The sequence below is a fragment of the Theropithecus gelada genome, chromosome 6 (assembly GCF_003255815.1).
Source record: "Theropithecus gelada isolate Dixy chromosome 6, Tgel_1.0, whole genome shotgun sequence".
In the NCBI taxonomy this organism is placed as follows: domain Eukaryota; kingdom Metazoa; phylum Chordata; class Mammalia; order Primates; family Cercopithecidae; genus Theropithecus; species Theropithecus gelada.
Genome location: NC_037673.1, coordinates 169,286,575 through 169,308,653, shown reverse-complemented (window position 1 = coordinate 169,308,653; position 22,079 = coordinate 169,286,575). Strand labels below are relative to the sequence as shown.

Sequence of the window (22,079 nt, the reverse complement as noted above, 5' to 3'; positions counted from 1 at the left end):
CAAAAAAAAAAAAAAAAAAAAAAAAAAAAAAAGACCTGATAGAGCCTGATAGTGCCCGCTACATCGCATCATAGGACCTTAGTAAATGCTTATTAAATAAATCAAACCAAGTCCCTCAAAAACAAAAACTTTAAAAACAGATTTCCCCACCTTGAAAAGCTTTAAAACAAAACAGAACAAAAAGCAAGTTAAGCCAGGTGCGGTGGCTCACACCTGTAATCCTAGCACTTTGGGAGGCTGAGGCGGGTGGATCACGAGGTCAGGAGATAGAGACCATCCTGGCTAACACGGTGAAACCCCGTCTCTACTAAAAATACAAAAAATTAGCTGGGCGTGGTGACGGGCGCCTGAAGTCCCAGCTACTCAGGAGGCTGAGGCAGGAGAATGGCGTGAACCCAGGAGGCTAAGGTTGCAGTGAGCCGAGACTGCGCCACTGCACTCCAGCCTAGCTACAGAGCGAGACTCCATCTCAAAAAAAAAAAAAAAAAAAAAAAAGGGCAAGTTAACCCAAAGTAAGGAGGGAAATAATAAAGAGCAGAAATGTATGTAACAGAAAACAAATACACAATAAGGAAAATTAATAAAGCCAAAAACTGGTTATTTGAAATGATCAACAACACTGACACCCCCCACCCAGGTAGATCCATCATGAAAAATACAAGATGACGCCAATCACTCATATCTGTAACGAAAAAAGTGTTATCACTTTAGAATCTACAGATATTAAAAGGATAACAAGAAAATATGGTGCTAACAAATATAACAACTTGGATGAAATGAACAAATTTCTTGAAAACACGATTTAAAATCCATATAAGAGGCCAGGAAGGCCGGGTGCACTGGCTCACGCCTGTAATCCCAGCACTTTGGGAGGCCGAGGTGGGTGGATCACCTGAGGTTAGGAGTTCGAGACCAGCCTAGCCAATATGATGAAACCCCATCTCTAATAAACTATAAAAATCAGCTGGGCATGGTAGCAGGTGCCTGTAATCCCAGCTACTCGGGAGGCTGAGGCAGGAAAATTGCTTGAACCTGGGAGGTGGAGGTTACAGTAAGCTGAGATTGTGCTACTGCACTCCAGCCTGGGCAACAGAGCAAGACTCCGTCTAAAAAAAAGAAGCCTGGCACGGTGGCTCACATCTGTAATCCCAGCACTCTGGGAGGCCAAGACGGGTAGATCACTTGAGGCCAGGAGTTCCAGACCAGCCTGGCCAATACAGTGAAACCCCAGCTGTACTAAAAATAAAAATAATTAGCCAGGCACAGTGGCATATGTCTGTAATCCCAGCTACTCAGGAGATAGAAGCATGAGAACTGCTTGAACCCGGGAGGCAGAGGCTGCAGTGAGCTGAGACCGTGACACACTGCACTCCAGCCTGGGCAACAGAGTAAGACACTGTCCCAAAGAAAAAAAAAAAGAAAATCCATACAAGAAGAAATAAAGCATCTGAATAGCTTTTCCTAGTAAAAGAATTGAAATTACCAAATATCTTCCCAAAAAAAAAAGAACCCAGAAGGTTTTAATAGCAAATTCTATCATAGATACAATGAAGAAATAAAATTGATCTTATAAAACTTTGTCAAACAAAAAAGGAAGAGAGATCATGGTCCAATTAATTATATGAGGCCAGTATAGCCCTAGTACTAAAACCTTATAAAAAAAGAAAATAAAAATCATAGAACAATATCCCTCTTGAGTGTAGACACAAAATCCTTAACAAAGCATTAACAATGAAATCCAACATATTAGAATAGAATAATATGAAATATTAGCAATATATTCCAATATAAAAAGGAGATATATCATAACCAAGTAGAGTTTATTCCAAGAATGCAAGGTTGGCTTAACATCCAAATATTAACAAATGTAATTCACCACTTTAACAGGTGAATATGTGATGTATTAACAGAATAAAAGAGAACAATACATGATTGCTCCAATAGATGCAAAAAAATCATCAACACCCATTCATAATAAACAAAACTAGAAATAGAAGGAAATTTTCTCAAAATGATAAAGGACATCTCATCCACAAAAAAGCACAACACAAACATCATACCTAAAGATAGAAGGTTTCCCCTGAGATTGTAAACAAGGCAATCACCACTCTATTTAATATTGTGGCTGTTCTAGACATTTTGATAAGGCAGAAAAACAAAAGCCATAAAGATCAGAAAGGAAGAAATAAAACCATTCCTATTTGCAGATGATGACTGTGTCAGCAGAAAATCCCAGGGAATCTACACACCTACTACTGGAACTAAGAGTAATACACAAAAATATGTTTTATACATTAATACCAAAGAACTCAAAATTTCAAAAGCAATTCCAGTTACAGAAGCACTAAAAAACATAAAATACTCAGGATTACATCTAATAAAAGATGTTCAAGCACTGTACACTTAACACTGTAAAAGATGGCAGAGAGAAACTAACGAAGACTTAGCTAGGTGGAGAGAGATACCAGGTCCATGGATCGGAAAACTCCATTTTAAGATAGCAGTTCTCTCCAAATAGATCTAAAGAGTCAAAGCAATCCCAATCAAAATTCCAGTAAGCTTTTCTGTAAAAGGTGATAAAATAATTTGAAAATGTATATAGACATGCAAAAGACCTGTAATAGCCGAAACAGATTTAAACAACAAGAGCAAAATTGGAGGTCTAACAAGAACTAGCCCTACCTGACTTAAAGATTTACAGTAATTAAGACAGTTCTGTACAGTGATCAAGACAATTTTGTATCCACATGACTGGGTGCAATGGCTCCTGCCTGTAATCCCAGCTCTTTGGGAGGCCAAGATGGGATGATCGCTCGAGCCCAGGAGTTTGACACCAACCTAGGCAAGACAGGGAGACCCCGTCTATATATATATTTTTTATCTTTTTTTCTTTTTAAAAATAATTTAAATAGAGACAGGGGTCTCAATATGTTGGCCAGGTTGGTCTTGAATTCTTGACCTCAAGCAATCCTCCCAATTGACCTCCCAAAGTGCTAGGATTACAGGCACAAACCACCATGCCCAGCCCCGTTCTATTAAAAAAAAAAAAAAAAATTTATCCACATAAAGGAAGATAAATGTATCAATAAAACAGAATACAGTATCTAGAAGTAAACCCATAAATATATGGATAGACCAAACAAAGGTGCAAAAACAATTCAATAGGGAAAGGAAAGTCTTTTCAATGTATGGTGCTTGATCAACCAGATATTTACATGGAAAAAAATGAACATCATCTTTTACCTTATACCATATGCAAAAATTGACCTAAAATAGATCATAAGCCTAAATGCAAAACCTAAAACTACGTAAATTCTAAGAAAAAAAAAATACAAGAAAAGATCTGTAAATGTTGGGGTCGGCAAAGGTTTCTTACAACACAAAAAATCATGAAATATAAAAAAATTGACAAATTGATTCATCGAAATTAAAAATGTTTGATCTTTGAAAGATGCCAGTGAGAGCCAGGCATGGTGGCTCATGCCTGTAATCCCATCCAGCACTTTGGGAGGCCAAGGCAGGTGGATCACTTGAGGCCAGGAGTTTGAAACCAGCCTGCCCAACATGGCATAACCCTGTCTCTACTAAAAATACAAAAATTAGCCGGGCGTGGTGGTGCACGCCTGTAATCCCAGCTACTTGGGAGGCTGAGGCATGAGAATCGCTTGAACCCGGGAGGCAGAGGTTGCAGTGAGTTGAGATCGCACCACTGGACTCTGGCCTGGACAACAGAGCAAGGAAAGATAAGAAAGATAGAAAGATGGAAGAAGAGGGGAGGGGAGGAGAGGGAGAGAAAGAGAGAAAGAAGAGAGAGAGAAAGAGAGAGAAGGAGAGAGGGAGACAGGGAGAGAGGGAGGGAGGGAAGGAGGGAAGGAAGGAAGGGAGGAAGCGAGGAAGGGAGGAAGGGAGGAATGGAGGGAGGGAGGGAGGGAGGGAGGGAGGGAAAGAAAGGAAAGAGAGAGACAGAGGAAGAGAAAGAAAGAGAAAGAGAAAGATATAACAAGAAAGAAAGACAGAAAGAGAAAGAAAGAGGAAAAGAAAGGAAAGGAAAAGATGCCAATGAGGAAAACAAAAAGTCAAGCCAAAGAACTTATATCCAGAATAAAGAACATTTACTTATTTACTTACTTTTTTTTTTTTTTTTTTTTTTTTTTTTTTTGAGACAGAGTTTCACTCTTGTTGCCCAGGCTGGAGTGCAATGGCACAATCTCAGCTCACTGCAACCCCACCTCCCGGGTTCAAGTGATTCCTTACCTCAGCCTCCCGAGTAGCTACGATTACAGGTGTCCACCACCAAGCCTGGCTAATTTTTTTGTATTTTTAGTAGACATGGGATTTCACCATGTTGGCCAGGCTGGTCTTGAACTCCTGACCTCAGGTGATCGGCCCATCTCAGCTTCCCAAAGTGCTGAGATTACAGGTATGAGCCACTGCACCTGGCCCAGAATAAAGAACCTTTAGAAGAGAAACCAATTTTTTAAAATGGCAAAATATTTGAACAGATACTTCACAACAGAAAACATATGAACAGCCAATAAGCACAAGAAAGAGGCTCAATGTTATTAATCAGAGAAATGAAAAGTTAAGACCACAATGAGATACCATCACACACCCATTAGATTTGTAAAAGTAAGAAGATCGGCCCTGCCATGTGTTGGCAAGGCTGTGGACCAACTAGAACCCTCCTACGCTGTTTTTAAGAATGTAAAACGGTACAGCCAGTTTGGAAAACAGTTTAGCAGTTTCTTATACAATTAAATATACACTTATCTTATGAATCAATCATTCTACATCTAGGTATTTAACCACATATGTCACCCAAATACCTGTACACAAATACTCATAGCCCCTTGGTTATAGCCAAAAACTTGAAACAACATAACTACCCATCAACAGGTGATGAGATAAACAAATAGTAGTACATCCATACAATGGAATACTAGTTAGCAATAAAAAGGATCTAACTATTGATACAGGTAACAACATGGAGGAATTTTTAAATAATTATGCTGAGTGAAAGTAGCCAGGCAAAAATGTAAACATATTGTGATTCCATTAATGTAAGATCTTAGAAAATGTAAATTACACTATAGTGACAGAAAGCAGACTGTGGCTACCCAGGGATAGGAGTGGAGAGCAGAATAACTTACAAAGTGGTACTAGGAATCTTTTGGAGGTAATGGAAATATTCATTATCTTGATTGTTTCACACATGTATGCGTATATGTAAACTAATCGAATTATACTCTTTCAAATGTGTAGAGGTACTGTACTTCAATTATACCTCGGTAAAGCTGTGAGGAAAACACATTTTTTATTTCAGCACACAGGATTCCTACGGTCTGAACTTAATCTCTACCTCTTCACAGACTGCCTTGGTGATTTGAGGTTTTTGTTCTGTTTTTAAAGAGACAGGGTATTTCTCTATCATCCAGGCTGGTCTCAAACAATCCTCCCACCTCAGCCTCCTAAGTAACTGGGATTACAGAAGCATGCCACAATGCCTAGTGTAAAAACCAGTAATTTGTTATTCTTCATCTAGCAATACTGAGAAGGGGCCAATCTAAACCGCAGCTGAAGAGGAAAGTGAGAGGGACAATTTAAAACTACTTTCAGAGGCCGGGTATAGTGGCTCACACCTGTAATACCAGCACTTTCGGAGGCCAAGGCGGGTGGATCACGATGTCACGAGATCGACACCATCCTGACAAACACGGTGAAACCCTATCTCTACTAAAAATACAAAAAAATAAAATTAGCCTGGCGTAGTGACAGGCGCCTATAGTCCCAGGTACTCGGGAGGCTGAGGCAGGAGAATGGCGTGAACCCAGGAGGCAGAGCTTGCAGTGAGCCGAGATTGCACCACTGCACTCCAGCCTGGGCGACAGAGCAAGATTCCATCTCAAAAATAAATAAATAAAATAATAAAAATAAAAATAAAAAAACTACATTCAGGGCCAGTATATGTAAAACGTGTCACTGAACAAGTAAAGTACAGCTAACCTCCTAAATCACTTGAAACAAAAAATCTGTGTTTTCTCCTCCATGAATAATTGAAAGAGAATACTACTTACTCAAGGATATTTGCATACAGGCTAGATTTAGGGAAAACAATGGGGTTCTCCCATACTCAATACATTAAAAGTAAATAAAGTTACTTTTAAAAGAGAAAACACGGTCGGGCACGTTCGCTCATGCCTGTAATCCCAGCACTTTGGGAGGCCGAGGCAGGCAGATTACCTGAGGTCGGGAGTTGGACACCAGCCTGACCAACATGGAGAAACCCTGTCTCTACTAAAAATACAAAATTAGCCAGGTGTAGTGGTGCATGCCTGTAATCCCAGCTACTCAGGAGGCTGAGGCAGGAGAATCGCTTGAACCCAGGAGGCGGAGGTTGTGGTGAGCCAAGATAGCGCCATTGCACTCCAGCCTGGGCAACAAGAGTCAAACTCTGTCTCAAAAAAAAAAAAAACAGAAAAGAAAAAGAAAAAACACTATAAAATCTAAAGTAAAACTGAGCAGAATAGTTCTTCTCAAGCCTTGACAGTGTCCAAGCACATTACGGGGCAGGGAGAAAAAAGGGAAAGCGCTCTCATGCTACCACAAACCTCTGGTTTAGGAAATAGAAGCACCTGGCTCTCAGAAATTGAGTCCAAACATTCAACTCATAAACAGATCCTCCTCCTCTGATGCCATATTCATCAAGGGATTTTCTGTTTTAATTTTTCCATATAGCTTTCTTAGGGACAAAATACGTCAGTCAGGGTGAAGGGCTAACAGTTCTATTTCTCATTCAGAGTCAACCAGTTTCCACAGGATTCACAGAGCAGTCTCCAGTAAGCTTTGGCAGGAGGAATCAACAGAAGGAAGTTTGGTGGGATAGGATGAGATGAGTAGTATAGTAGGCCCCTGAAGCTAGTCCCTGGAACAATGCCAGTTCATGACATATTAAAAATGATCAAGACAACAGAGTATATTTTTCATAAAGCTAAATGTATTTTCTATTATGAGATTATGCCCTTCTCAAATTTTTAATACTAAAATATCCTTCCTTATATGAAATTACAGCAATAGTAGATGATGTTCTTTTTAATGTTCTCACTTGGCAAAATATAAAGTTGGCAAGCCTATGTTCTCAAGTCTCAAAATCTTTTTCAAATTGTAAATCACAAATTCTAGAAACTACTGGGCTGATAGGTAATGGATAATAAGCGTTCCACAAAGAAGTAACAGTGACTTCCAGATATCTAGGAGGAGGCCAGGGCACCACTAGCAGAGTTCAAGGCCAAAATGTTTCAATAGTAAGAAAGAACAATAGGAAAATGGATAGCTTTGCATTACAACACACCAACAATTATTTTATTTCATTCATTTACTGAGTGGCTGTTAAATAAAACACAAGTTCATTTCATAAGTAGAAAACTTTACAGTTGAAAATTCTTTTTCTGCCCTCACCAAAGGAAAACAATCAAGATAAAGGATTAAGAAAAACTGCACAGTTTATTGAACACCTATGTGCCAGACATGCTAAACTTAAGAAAACCTCCAGAAACAAATAATTGATCATTTTTCACACTGTTTCACTTTCAGATTCAACTTGCCCAAAAGAACCACACATTGAAGAGGACAATTTTTGAGGCAAAGGAATATACTAACTCTTATAACACCAGGCTTAAACAAAATAAGAGAAAAGGGAGGTGTTCCTATCACAGAAGATCAAAACCAGAGCTTCCCATACCCCTGAAGTGCTGTAAAAGGGTTCTAATGTGTAAAATAATTATCCCCTCAGCTCCTGGGGACCTCCTCCCACGAGCAGCCTACTCTTCTTATATTCCATGATGCCTAAGAGATAATTTTCTACATGTGCTACGATGTGAAACGCCGAGAAGCACTTTGGTTTAGATCAAAACCAGTAGTTCCTGAATAAGTGCTAGAATGGCTGCATTAAGAATAATCTTGGGCCCAGGTGCAGTGGCTCATGCCTGTAATCCCAGCACTCTGGGAGACCAAGGCAGGTGGATCACCTGAAGTCAGGAGTTCCAAACCAGCCTTGCAAACATAGTGTAACCCCATCTCTACTAAAAATACAAAAATTAGCCAGGTGTGGTGCGCAGGCCTGTAGTCCCAGCTATTCGGGAGGCTGAGGCAGGAGAATTGCTTGAACCTGGGAAGCAGAGGTTGCAGTGAGCTGAGATCGAGCCACTGTACTCCAGCATGGGCAACAGGGCGTCTCAAAAAAAAAAGAATAATCTTAACTGGGTGCAGCGGCTCATGCCTGTAATCCCAGCACTTTGGGAGGGTGAGGTGGGCGGATTGCTTGAGCCCACAAATTTGAGACCAGCCTGAGCAACACAGTAGAAACTCCACCTCTATAAAAAATGCAAAAAATTAGCCAGGCGTAGTAGCGCACTCCTGTATTCCCAGACACCCAGGAGGCTGCGGTGGGAGGATAACCTGAGCCCGGGAGGTAGAGGCTGCAGCAAGCTGTGACTGCACTACTGCACTCTAGCCTGGGCAACAGAGTAAGACCCTGTCTTACACACACAAAAAGAGAATGATCTGAGAAGTGTTAAAAATATGGATTCTTGAGTTCTACTTGTACACAAAATCTAATTCAGAAGATCTGCAGAGAAGCCTAGAAATGTGTATTTTAACCAAGTACACAGACAATTCCAATGAGCAATCAAATCTGAAAAACACAGGTCTAAATTATTCATATGAAGCCTAAAATATCATTATTCAATTTAGGGAAAATATTAAAATCAGTCAACAAAAGAGGCTAACCCAGTAATACAATTATAAAACAGAAGAAATTACTGTGATCTTTCGAGAAATGCAGGTGGCTTCTGCTGCCTATTCTTAATAGTAAAATTTTCCACATCTTTTACAGAAAAAATAAAATAAATACATTATCATGGTCACAAGTGGATCAGCTTGTTAGTATACAGATGAGATGTAGATTGGGAAGTCACCAGTACAGAAACTTATACTAAAAGGAGGACAAGAATGAAGGAAAATGAGTATGTGGCTTACTGAACAGATAAACAAATAGGAGGCTAGCCAAAAACTAGGCAGAATACAGGGAAAGCAAATCACAAACCAAAGAAAAGAGAGAGTGCTCAGCAAATCAATAGGTGGTTAATCAGCTTTTTAAAACTTTAGGTTTACCATATTCTGTGTTGAGGCCCCATAATTTCACTTTATTAGCTTCATACTGGGCTTTCTTCTTTAACCGACAAGCTCTGTGAAAGGAAGGAGCAGTTAGTTCACTTTCTTTTTCTTTTTTTAATTTTAATTTTATTATTTTTAATTATGGAGAAGGGGTCTTGCTATGTTGCCCAGGCTACTCTCCAACTCCTGGCTGCAAGTGACCCTCTCTTTTTGGCCTCCTAAAGTGCTGGGATTACAGGCATGAGGCACCATGCCCAGCCTGCTTTCTTTTTTAAGTGAATATTCATCTTTCATTTTCTAACAGCAATCCAAAACCGCTGCCTAGTGATGTTTATCAAATGACTGAGTTACCAGAAAACACAACATAATCATTTATGCAAATTGATTTTTAAAAATTTAACACACATTTAGAAATAAAGCTATGATCAGTAAACACCTATTAAAGTGACTATAAAACAAAAATAAAAACAAACAAAAACTGATAATACCAAAAGTTGTAGAGGATGTGATGCCAGTGGAACCCTCATGTGTTGCTAGTAGGAATGTAAAACAGTACATATAGCTACTTTGGAGAATAGTTTGGCAGTTTCTTATAAACATATATGCTTGGATATTTATCTAAGACAAATGCAAATATATTCACACAAACATCTGTAAGTGAATGTTGATGGTTTTATTCATAATTGCCAAAAACTGAAGGCAACCCAAATGCCCTTCAACTGGTGAATGGATGAACTGTAGTATATCTCCACCCGAAGGAATACAACTCAGCAACAAAAAGGAACAAATTATTACTCCAGGCAACAATATGGATGAATCTTAAATGCATCATGTTGAATGAAAGAATACAGATTCAGCTGGGCGTGGTGGTTCACGCCTGTAATCCCAGCACTTTGGGAGGCCAAGACAGGCAAATCGCTTGAGCTCAGGAGTTTGAGACCAGCCTGGGCAACATGGTGAAACCCCATCTCTACAAAAAATACAAAAATTAGCTGGGCATGATGGGTCACATCTATAATCCCAGCTACTTAAGGGGCTGAGGTGGGAGGATCCCTTGAGTACTGGAGGCAGAGGTTGCAGTGAGCAGAGATCAGGCCACTGCCTAGGTGACAGAGTGAGACCCTGTCTCAAAAAAAAAAGGAAGACAGGTTCAATCAAAGGCTACGTACATACAGTATATTCCATGTACATGACATTATGCAGAAAGCAAAACTATGGAGACAGAAAACAGATTAGTGGTTTTGAAGGGCTACGGGTGCAGGAAGGGGTTTGCCTTTACAAAGAGACATAAGGCAACTTTTTAAGATGATAAAAATGTTCAATATCTTGATTGTGGTGGTGGTTATAGGATTGGATATGTTTGTCAAAACTCATAAAAGTATACATTAAAAGGTATACATTTTACTGTAAGTTATAGCTCAATAACTCTGCCTTACTAAAAAAGCAAACACAAAATAAAGCTATGAAAAATTTTTTATTGTTATGCTATAACATAATGCACCAGAGTCCATTCATCTGTCCCCTCTTAAAAACTTTTTCCATAAAACAAAAATACCATCTCCTACTTTCAAAAGAAAAATTATAATATTCTCATTGTAGTATTTATAAAAGAAAAATACAATTTCTGAATAATGGCTGAAGTGGTTGTCCTTCTATAAAAACTCACTTAGGGCCTAATCTCACCTCATAAACTTTCTTCACATGAGTGAACATTATTAGCATTTACCTGGAAGCCAGCTTATTTTTTTCCTTCCTTGACCTTGGCCGGGCTGTTAAAGGAAGCTCACTGACTGGAGTCAGGTCACTAATCACCTTATTCAGTTTCCGAAGTTCATTGCCTATCTGGAGGAGTTTTTTAGGATTTGGAGTCAGGTCTTCTACATCAGTTCTCCGTGACTTCTTTACTGCATATTTTCCTATAAACAGTTTAAAAGAAGTTTAAGTTATATCACTTTAATTAACAAGAGACACATTTTTCACAGCCACATTTTAAACCACTTCCCACCACTACCCTTTCTTTTCAGAAGTCTTGGCATGTAGCATGTTTAACAATCTATCCTAGAAGGGCTGGCCTCCTCTCCTTCCCATCTTGTGGCTGCAGGAAATGGGGGGTGATATGGCAGAGTTCTAACTTTTTCCAAGTTCTTCCCCACCCTAGGCTTATAGTCTCAGCATGACAGATTCTTCATTATTCGCATGGCATACTAAGCATCTCAAATCTCAGGATGAGTACGAGTTCAACTAAACACCAAAATCAGGACTAGGGTATAATACACAGTCAGAAGAGAGTTTGGAGATTTTACTCAAACCAAGATGTTTCTGATGCTATGTCTGAAAACTGTCAGACATACACATTTTTGTACTGAACTCGAAAATCCAACAAGTAAGCATAACCTTGTTTAAAAGCTCTTCTTTGGTTGCTTTGATAAATAACATTATAGAAGACTCAAGGAGTCTTGGTCTATCACTCCAGGCAAAAGGGATGCCTCTGTCCTCCGAACTCCTTCAACTTTCCTAGTACTCATCATATGCTACTTGGGATACTGACTGGACTTAATGTTTCATTTCTGGTAGAAAACTTATCTGAAGGCAAATACTTGGTAATTATTTACTGAGCGACAATATAGTACACGTGGTTGCGAGTGGAAAGGAAAAATGAGGCACAAACATACATCAGATGGAATTCTTGTCCTCAAAAATCCTTAGCAACTCACATCTGCACGATGAGTGAATAACCTGTTTACTAACCATCACGCTTACTAGTAGTTCCCCTCCCCACTTTTTCCAGTAAAGAGTTGGTATTAATTTTTTTTTTAATTCAGAGCAGAAGAACTAGAAACTTTGGATTAATTTAAAAATAAAATTTGTACGGAATCACAATAAAAAATCTGACCTACCTAAGACTGTCATTTTTTAAATTTTTTTAGAAATAGGATCTCCCTCTATCGCCCAGGATGGAGCGCAGTGGCACAATCACAATTCATCGCAGACTCTAACTCCTGGACTCAAGTGATCTCCCGTCTCAGCCTCCCAAAGTGCTGGGATTACAGGCATGAGTCGCAGCATATGACCTGACCTACCTAAGCTTATAAACTTCTTTTGATTCCTACTACAGGTATTCAACTCTTCTCTACTACTCCTTTTCTCCATAACCATCCTCCCTTTCTTTTCTTTCCTTGTCCTTTTATCCCCACTACGATTTGAATTCCAGTCCCCCCATTTACATTTAGGTCTGGGGATTAGACAAGAATGTAAGAGAGCCCGTTCACTTTCTCCTCAACCCTTTCTGGTTATAGCAACTGACAGGTCAGAAATCAGCAGCCTCCTGGTCATTTCCTGGATGGGTAAGTAGATTAAGAAGGGACTAGAAATGAAATCATGTTTACATAGTCCTTCCTCCCTGCTTAGGTGAGAACTCTTAACACTGGTAAAAGCTATTTGTGAGTGATGAAAAGTAGTCATGCAAACGTAGCAGCTCTATAGTCCCCATCTCCAGTTTGCTAGGAAGGGTTGAATGTCTAGGTACACGGAGTAAGCAAAGCATTATCGATTAGTATCTCAACTTAATTAAAGTGACACTAAATATCTGACTGCAATCCCCTCTTACCATGATGTAAGCCATTTTTCTGATACATATTACTTGGTAAAGTATCTCGGTTCCACTCAGATGGTCTCAGCATCCTCTCTTGCTGTGATGGTGTAAGTTGTTCACTATACTCCCAGAAGTATCTTCTTTTACCTCTCTTCCGTGAAGATATTGAAGTCATCTCCTTCAGGTCTTCTACAGAATCATTTTCATAGCCTTAAAAAAAAAGGTCCCGCAATTTTTAAGCTCCATAAATTTCAATAAATCAATCAGAACAAACGAAAAGATCCCTTCTATTTGTAACTTGATACATTTCCTTGCATCTGAAAACATCACTGGCACGTCAAAGACAATAAAAACCAGGTCTATAAGAGAACTTTTATTACGTAAATCTCTAACTCATAAAACATTCAGAGATTAATAAACATGGATAACTACACTGTTCATCTTCCTTGGGTTTCTCTTTAGTTTTTATAAGTTAGTATGCAATACTATTTTTATTATCTTCACACAGGATTAAGAGAACAATTACAGGATAGCCACAGGAATATCAAAAGTACTATCAGATAATGGTACTTAGATACATATACTATGATTTTTAAATATCTTCCTTCTAATATTTATGTATCTGAAACATCTCAGACAGAAAGCTATGTACATTTTTAAAATTATTTTTCCTTATTTTTTTCTTTTTCTAATTTAAAAAAAAATTTTTTGTAGGCTGGGGGTGGTGGCTCACACCTGTAATCCCAGTACTTTGGGAGGCTGAGATAGGTAGATCACTTGAGGTCAGGAGTTTGAGACCAACCTGGCCAACATGGCAAAGCCCTGTCTCTACTAAAAATATAAAAATTAGCCAGGACATGGTGGGTGCACGCCTGCGATCCCAGCTACTCAGGACGCAGAGGCACAAGAATCACTCGAACCCAGGGGGCAGAGGATGTAACAAGCCGAGACTGTACCACAGCACGCCAGTCTGGGCAACAGAATGAGACTCTGACTCTGTCTCCAAAAAAATATATTTTTTTTGCAGAGACAGAGGTCTCACTATGTTGCCCAGGCTGGTCTTAAACTCCTGGGTTCACAAGCGGTCCTCTGGCCTCAGTCTCTGAAAGTGCTGGGATTACAAGCATGAGCCACCAAGCCTAGCCCAGCTATACACATTTCTATGATAGTATTCTACTGGGCAGAATTTTATGAGGCAGCATTAGTTTTCTTCCTACCTCTCATCCTACTTCTTTTGGAAAGGTATAAAAGATGACAGTTCTCATACTGGCTATCAGATAAAAAACTTACATGCCTATTCCAGTTAATCTTTTATTGAAAGCTATTTGTATTAACTTCACTGTTTAAGAAGGGGGGATTTTCCTAAAAGGAAGTTTCAGAAAATACTTAAATTCTGAGTTGCTAGAACTGTTGGTCAGACCCAATATTGAATGACCTATAAATTTAAAATACCCTCAGAGAATGGCCACCTCTGATGTACTCTGGATCCTTAATGTTAGGTACATGAAGAAGAGGGATGAGCTATGCAAAGAATGTACACAATCCAAACCTAAAGTAACCAGGAAAACTTGGGCAGCACTGGCCATAAGTAAAATGGTCATTTTTCCTTCCTGAAAACATAAGAAGGTGATGACATGTTTGCTTGGAGGAACTAGGTTTTCTCCAGACAAAGAATGAATCAGAAGTATGCTTCCATTTATACAGTACTCTGGAAAAGGCAAAATTATACGGACACAGTGGTTGGCAGGGATTGGCAGTGGAAGAAAGGGATGACAATAAAAGAATATAAAGTGCAGGGTGTGGTGGCTCACGCCTGTAGTCCCAGGACTTTGGGAGGCTGAGGTGGGCGGATCACCTGAGATCAGGAGTTCGAGACCAGCCTGGCCAAAATGGCGAAACCTCGTCTCTAGTAAAAATACAAAAATTAGCCAGGCATGGTGGTGGGTGCCTGTAATCCCAGATACTCAGGAGGCTGAGGCAGGAGAATCACTTGAACCCAGGAGGTGGAGGTTGCAGTGAGCCAAGACTGTGCCATTGCACTACAGCCTGGACAACAAGAGCAAGACTCCATCAAAATAAAATAAAATAAAATAAAATAGGGAATTTTGGGGGGTGATCAAACTATTCTGTATCTTGATTGTGGTGGTGGTTATATGATTACACGATTTGTCAAAACTCATATAAGTGTACACTGTAAGGGGGTGAATTTTACTGTGTGAAAATTATGCCACAATAAACATGACTTTAAAAAAAAGAATCGGCCGGGCGCGGTGGCTCAAGCCTGTAATCCCAGCACTTTGGGAGGCCGAGACGGGCGGATCACGAGGTCAGGAGATCGAGACCATCCTGGCTAACACGGTGAAACCCCGTCTCTACTAAAATATACAAAAAAACTAGCCAGGCGAGGTGGCGGGCGCCTGTAGTCCCAGCTACTCGGGAGGCTGAGGCAGGAGAATGGCATAAACCCGGGAGGCAGAGCTTGCAGTGAGCTGAGATCCGGCCACTGTACTCCAGCCTGGGTGACAGAGCCAGACTCCGTCTCAAAAAAAAAAAAAAAAAAAAAGAATCAATTTGGAAAGCAGAATGATTTCTGAGCAACAGTTAAGACAAGCTTTTGTAGCACTGCTGGTATTAACAGCATTTTATTAGTGCACATGTGGTAGTTTAAAACAAAACAGCAAGCAGTGTGATGGTGACCCTTAGGCTCTTCTTTAAAAATGACGCACAAGTTGACTGACACAATCATTTCTAGAAGTCTAATTTTTTAAAACTGTGTTAGAATAAAGCAATGGCTTTGGCCTATTTATTTGTGCTTATGTTTCTTTTCAAATTATAGGATTTATTTTGTTCTAATTATCAACCCTATTTTGGAAAAGATGCAAGGGCCATTTTGTGTTAACAGAAATGGCCTTGAAAAAGGCCGCTGTGGCCCGGCGCAGTGGATCACGCCTGTAATCCCAGCACTTTGGGAGGCCGAGGCGGGCGGATCATGAGTTCAGGATATCGAGACCATCCTGGCTCACACAATGAAACTCCATCTCTACTAAAAATACAAAAAATAAAAAATAAATAAAAAGGCCCTTGTGGCCAGGCACGGTGGCTCACGCCTGTAATCCCAGCACTTTGGGAGGCCGAGGTGGGTGGATCACCTGAGGTCAGAAATTCAAGACCAGCCTGGCCAACATGGCGAAACCATCTCTGCTAAAAATACAAAAATTAGCTGGATGTGGTGGTGCACACCTGTAATCCCAGCTACTCAGGAGGCTGAGGCAGGAGATGACTTGAACCCAGGAGGCGGAGTACAGTGAGATGAGATCACACCACTGTACTCCAACCTGGGCAACAAGAGCAAGATTCTATCTCAATAAATAAATAAATAAATAAATAAATAGACCCTTGTTACACTAGGTAAGCAAAAATTACTGGCTCACATAGATTACCCTAGTTTGACTACGAACACCTCAACACAGGCATATGCACCAACCAAAACACTCCCACCTTCCTATCAATGTCAGTAATTGGGTGCTCCACACTTAAGCCTATATACACACATATATATACATGCACACCATCCTCCTGGATACTTTACTTGATATACTCCCTTAGACAGTAACTACCTTTGCCTCTCTGCAGGCGCCTGCACCTCTGGCAAAAAACCGTCCCTGGTTAGGAAGAAGGTTATCAGCTCCATTTATATGAACTAAAATGCTCATGGAGGCTTGACATGATTTGGCACAGCTGGGACTAAGTCAGGCCACAACTCAAGGTGTCTTGCTCCAAGTGGGCTTCCCACTTTTCTTGTGCCTAATTAAATGATCTGAATAGATTTTTTCCTGCATATATTTTATGTTAAGTTTAAATAATCATGAAGTGGTTTTATTTCTTCTGTCCCATCCAAATTAGTTACCAGTTTTATTACCTATAGGTGTTCAGCCTTTTTCCCAGAAGTATTTAAAAGCCATCAGTTTTCTTTGACTTAATATAGTAACGTTTTCTAATAGCATACACCATAAATTCACCATCACAAACACATACACACACACACACACACACACACACACACACTCCCTCTCTCTCTCTCTCTCTCTCTCTCTCTCTCTGAATTTGTTGCCTAAAGCCATCCACCTTTCTTGGGATGGTGTTGCTGTCATCCAGGCTGGAATGCAGCAGCGTGATCACAACTCACTGCAGCTTTGACCTCCTGGGCTCAAGCAATCCTCCCACCTCAACCTCCAGAGTAGCTAGGGCTACACGCACACACTACTACATTGGGTTAATTTTTGTATTTTTTGTAGAGACAGGAGTCTCCCTATGTTACCCAAGGTGGTCTCGAAGTCGAGCTCAAGAAATCTTCCCACTTCGGCCTCCCAAAGTGCTGAGATTACAGGCATGAATTACCATGCCCAGTCACCATCCACCTTTCAATACAGAGACTACAAATGATCAAATAGAATGAAAACAATTATACCCCAAGATCACTGGTCTTGAATTTAGGGTCATTAAGTATTTCTCAAACTAGGTTCCAAAGAACACTATTACCATAAGATATGGTTTTATCCAAAGTGAATTATGTAGTCAGATAAGTTTAAAAATCTCTCATCCTGCATATCTCTCTTGCCAAATCAAAGTACACATAGACATGTTAAAAGACTCTAAGAAATCATAACAGTAAATAAACCCATTTAACACTAAGTTCCATGAAGATAAAGATGTCTACTTTTTTCATCTCTGTATAGCCAATACCTAATATACACACTGCCCACCACAAAAGTAGGCACTCAAAAACTTTTAAAACAAATCAATGATTTTGTTTAATGCAATATTTCCCATTAGGGCCTTTCCCTTCTCTTTTCATGTGACAGATCATCATACTGACCTAACTCATTCCTATCTGACATGATTACCAAAAAAAGTAAAAGTAACAAATACCACATTTACTGCCTAAAATTTCAATCACACATCTCTGGTTAGTACAGACTGTCAATAAGCTGGTAAAGTCAACTGTGAAAATGTTTAGTGAAAATTACAAAATAAATTATCATTCTAGGAGCCCAATTCTTAGCCTTACAACCATGTAATTTCATGACCCCAAACAGTTGTAGCCTGTCCACAGAAAAGGCTCTATTAAAATTTGGGAGCCAATCCAGGAAAGAGACTAAAACTCCATTTTGCACCTTTCCTGAAACTTTGTAGGCTCATGAACTGTTGTAGCCAAGTGCCAAGAAACAGCATCAAGGGAGCTAGTCCTCACAAAAGGGCCTTTGTAAACTGTCAGCTATAAATTAAACCAATCAATCCACCCTAAACTAGGACTGAAGAAACTATAGCTATCCTTACTCTTTTGCTACGAAGAATTTCTTCCTGTTCCTCACCGGTACCTCACTTTTGCATCTTTAAAGTCAGCTGCTTAGCTCTTCTAGGAAAAGGAGAAAATTTTACTAGCAAATGTGAATAAAGTCCAAATAGTACCACAAAATTAACACAATTTTGTGGTGAAAGCCTGCTGCTCATTAACATTTGTGAGAACTGTCCAAATAATACTAATCAAAAGGGTTTTACTTCAAGTCAACTGAAAGTGAATGAATTAAATGCCATCCACAAATTTGGAATAATTGTCAAATAGGTCCAAGAAGAGAACTTGACCCTTTAATGTATAAAGCCACTGTCTTGTTATGTAAGAGCAACATGCTAATATATAAGGCTTCTCCTACTAGGGTCAAGGGAATAGAATGTGATATGACAGGACAACAACAACTACAACACTAGTTCTGCCTCCCTGTGAGAGTCAAAGGGATGAGAAAATAAAAATGGCGATCAATTAACCATGTGATCTCCCTTCACAGACCTCCTTATCTCTCATCACATCCAGAGGGAATGAAGTCAAGGGATCAAGGATGAAATTAGATTGGAGTTAAAGATCAAAGAAAAGTATGGCCCCAAGCTCCAAAATGGTTCCCATGGACCCAAGCTAGCCCCAACAGAACCTGGTTACAGGCCTACCCCAGCACCAAGCCAGCAGTCGCAGGCTTAGGCTCAGGGCCCACCCATCCCTGGAGACCTGGACTCCAGGCTCATACCCACAGTCCTAGTTGACAGGCCTGCCCCAATAGAACCCCATGCCACGCGGGTGCCTGTGGATTCAGGACCAAGTCCACTCCCACAGATACATGTGCCAGGTAAGTTCTCGTAGATTCAGACTCAAAGCCCACCCCACTGCCGCGTCAGCTCCTATGGACCCAGGTTTCAGACTGACCCCAAATGACCCAGGCTCCAGGCCTGCTTCCACAGTTCCAGGCACCAGGATGACCTCTACAGACCCAAGCCTCAGGTCCACCTGCCCGCTGACTCCAGCAATAGGCCAGCCTATCCAAGGACTCCAGGAGCAAACTTGCCTGCAGAGCCCTTCAGCAAGTCCACCCAGAACCTCTAGATGAGCTGACAAGTGAAGGGCTTTCCTTGACAAAGCCAGTCTATAAAGACTAGAAGAGGTGCCCACATGTTTAAATGTATAGACACCAATTCAAGGCTACAAGGATCACAAATGATCAGGGACAAATGACACTAGCAAAGGAAGAAAATTAAGCACCAGCAACTGATCCAAAATAATGCAGATCTATGAACTTCGTAACAAAGAATTCAAAATAATTGTATTAAAGAAGCTCAGTGAGCAACAAGAGAACATAGACAACTATGTGCAATCCAGAGCTAAAGAACACAAGGACTAAAATGAAAAATTCCACAGGGCAATTCAACAGAAGACTTGATCAAACAGAAGAAAGAAGCAATGAGCTCAAAGACAGGTCATTTGAAATTATCCAGTTAGAGGAACAAAAAGAAAAAGGAATGAAAAAGAATAAAGTTAGCCTACAGGATTTATGGGACACCATCAAGCAAAATGAAATGCACATTATAGCAATAGTGAAAAGAGTAAAGAAAGAGAAAGGGGCAGAAAGCTTATTTAAAGTAATAATGACAGGCCAGGCGCAGTGACTCACACCTTTAATCCCAGCATTTTGGGAGGCTGATGGGGGCAGATTACCTGAGGTCAGGAGTTCAAGACCAGCCTGACCAACATGGTGAAACCCCGTCTCTACTAAAAATACAAAAATTAGCTAGGTATGGTGGTGGGCGCCTGTAATCCTAGCTACTCAGGAGGCTGAGGCAGGAGAATCACTTGAACCCAGGAGGCAGAGGTTGCAGTGGGTCATGACGGTGCCACTGCACTCCAGCCTGGGTGATAGAGTGGCAAGACTTCATCTTAAAAAAAAAAACTTCGGCCAGGTGCGATGGCTCATGCCTGTAATCTTAGCACTTCGGGAGGCCGAGGCAGGTGGATCACGAGGTCAGATCATCGAGACCATCCTGGCCAACACAGTGAAAACCTGTCCCTACTAAAAATACAAAAAATTAGCTGGGCGTGGTGGTGGGCGCCTGTAGTCCCAGCTACTTGGGAGCCTGAGGCAGGAGAATGGCGCGAACCCGGGAGACAAAGCTTGCAGTGAGCCGAGATCATGCCACTGAACTCTAGCCTGGGCAACAGAGCGAGACTCCGTCTCAAAAAAGAAAGAAAGAAAAAAACAAACTTCGCCAAGATACATTATGATCAAATTCTGGAAAGTCAAAGACAAAAAGAGATTTTTGAAAGCAGCAAGAGAAAAGCAACTTGTCATATACAATGAAACTCTCACAAGACTGTCAGTGGTTTTCTCAGCAGAAACCTTGAAGGCTAGAAGAGAATGAGATAACATATTCAAAGTGCTGAAAGAAAAAAAACCACTGGGCTGGGCACGGTGGCTCACGCAAGTAATCCCAGCACTTTGGGAGGCCGAGGTGGGTAAAATGCTTCAGCCTAGGAGTATAAGACCAGCCTGGGTAACATGGTAAAACCCCATCTCTGCAAAAAAATACAAAAATTAGCTGGCTGTGGTGGCATACACCTCAGCTACTTGGAAGGCTGAGGTGGAAGGATTGCTTGAGGCCAGAGGATTGAGAGTGCAGTGAGCTGGGATCACGCCATTGCACTCTAGCCTGGGCAACAGAGTAAGACCCTGTCTCAAGGAAAAAAAAAAAAAAAAATCTACACAGAACACCATATCCAGCAAGCAAGCTGTCCTTCACAAATGAAAAAAACAAATAAAAGCTTTCCTGAGTTGGGAATGATGATGCACATCAGTAGTTCTAGCTACTCAAGAGACTGAACTGGGGCCAGGTGCGGTGGCTCATGCCTGTAATCCCAGCACTTTGGGAGGCCGAGATGGGTGGATCACGAGATCAGGAGATCGAGACCATCCTGGCTAACACAATGGAACCCCATTTCTATTAAAAATACAAAAAATTAGCTGGGCGCGGTGGCGGGCACCTGTAGTACCAGCTACTCGGGAGGCTGAGGCAGAAGAATGGCATGAACCTGGGAGGCAGAGCTTGCAGTGAGCCGAGATCACGCCACTGCACTCCAGCCTGGGCAACAGAGCGAGACTTCATCTCCAAAAAAAAGAGAGACTGAACTGGGAGGACTGCTTAAGCTCAGGAGTTGAAGACCAACCTGAGTAACATAGTGAGACCCTATCTCTCAAGGGAAAAAAAAAAAAAAACTTTCCCAGAAAACAAAAGCTGAGGGAGTTCATCAGCAGCAGGACTGCTTTACAAGAAATGTTAATGGGAGTTCTTCAAGTTGATATGAAAGGATGCTAACCAACAACATGAAAACACATGGGTCGGGGGCAGTGGCTCACACCTGCAAGCCTAGCACTTTGAGAGGCCAAGGTGGGTGCATCACCTGAGGTCAGGAGTTTGAGACTAGCCAGGCCAACATGGTGAAACCCTGTCTTTACTAAAAATACAAAAATTAGCCAGGCGTGGTGGTGGTCGCCTGTAATCCCAGCTACTCAGGAGGCTGAGGCAGGAGAATCACTTGAACCCGGGAGGCGGAGCTGCAGTTAGCTGAGATCACACCACTGCACTCCAGCCTGGGCGACAGAGTGAGACTCTATCTCAACAAAAAAAAGAAAAGAAAACATGAAAGTATAAAATTCACTGTGTAAAAGTAAGAATACAGTCATATTCAGAATGCTCTAATACTATAACACTGGTATGCAAACCACTTTTAATGCTAGTATAAAAGTTAAAAGTAAAAGGCATTAAAAATAACTATATACAAAATAATTTTGGCTATGCATGGGATTACACTAGTAATCCCAGCACTTTGGGAGGCCAAGGTGGGCAAATCACTCGAGGTCAAGAGTTCAAGACCAGCCTGACCAACATGATGAAACCCCGTCTCTACTAAAAAAAAAAAAAAAAAAAAAAAAAAAAAAAA

General features: G+C 40.7%; 1 protein-coding gene across 2 annotated transcripts in view; it reads right to left on the bottom strand.

Annotated features, from left to right (window-relative positions):
• The window catches only part of CREBRF (CREB3 regulatory factor), an 84,984-nt gene that overhangs the window by 13,213 nt on the left and 49,692 nt on the right, over positions 1 to 22,079 (bottom strand). For both annotated transcript variants that reach the window (XM_025387181.1, XM_025387182.1), the window contains exons 5-7: positions 12,779 to 12,973; positions 10,898 to 11,087; positions 9,169 to 9,242 (exon numbers count right to left, since the gene is read on the bottom strand). In XM_025387181.1, the coding sequence (XP_025242966.1) occupies positions 9,169 to 9,242; positions 10,898 to 11,087; positions 12,779 to 12,973 (459 nt within the window). The remainder of the gene's footprint in view (positions 1 to 9,168; positions 9,243 to 10,897; positions 11,088 to 12,778; positions 12,974 to 22,079) is intronic.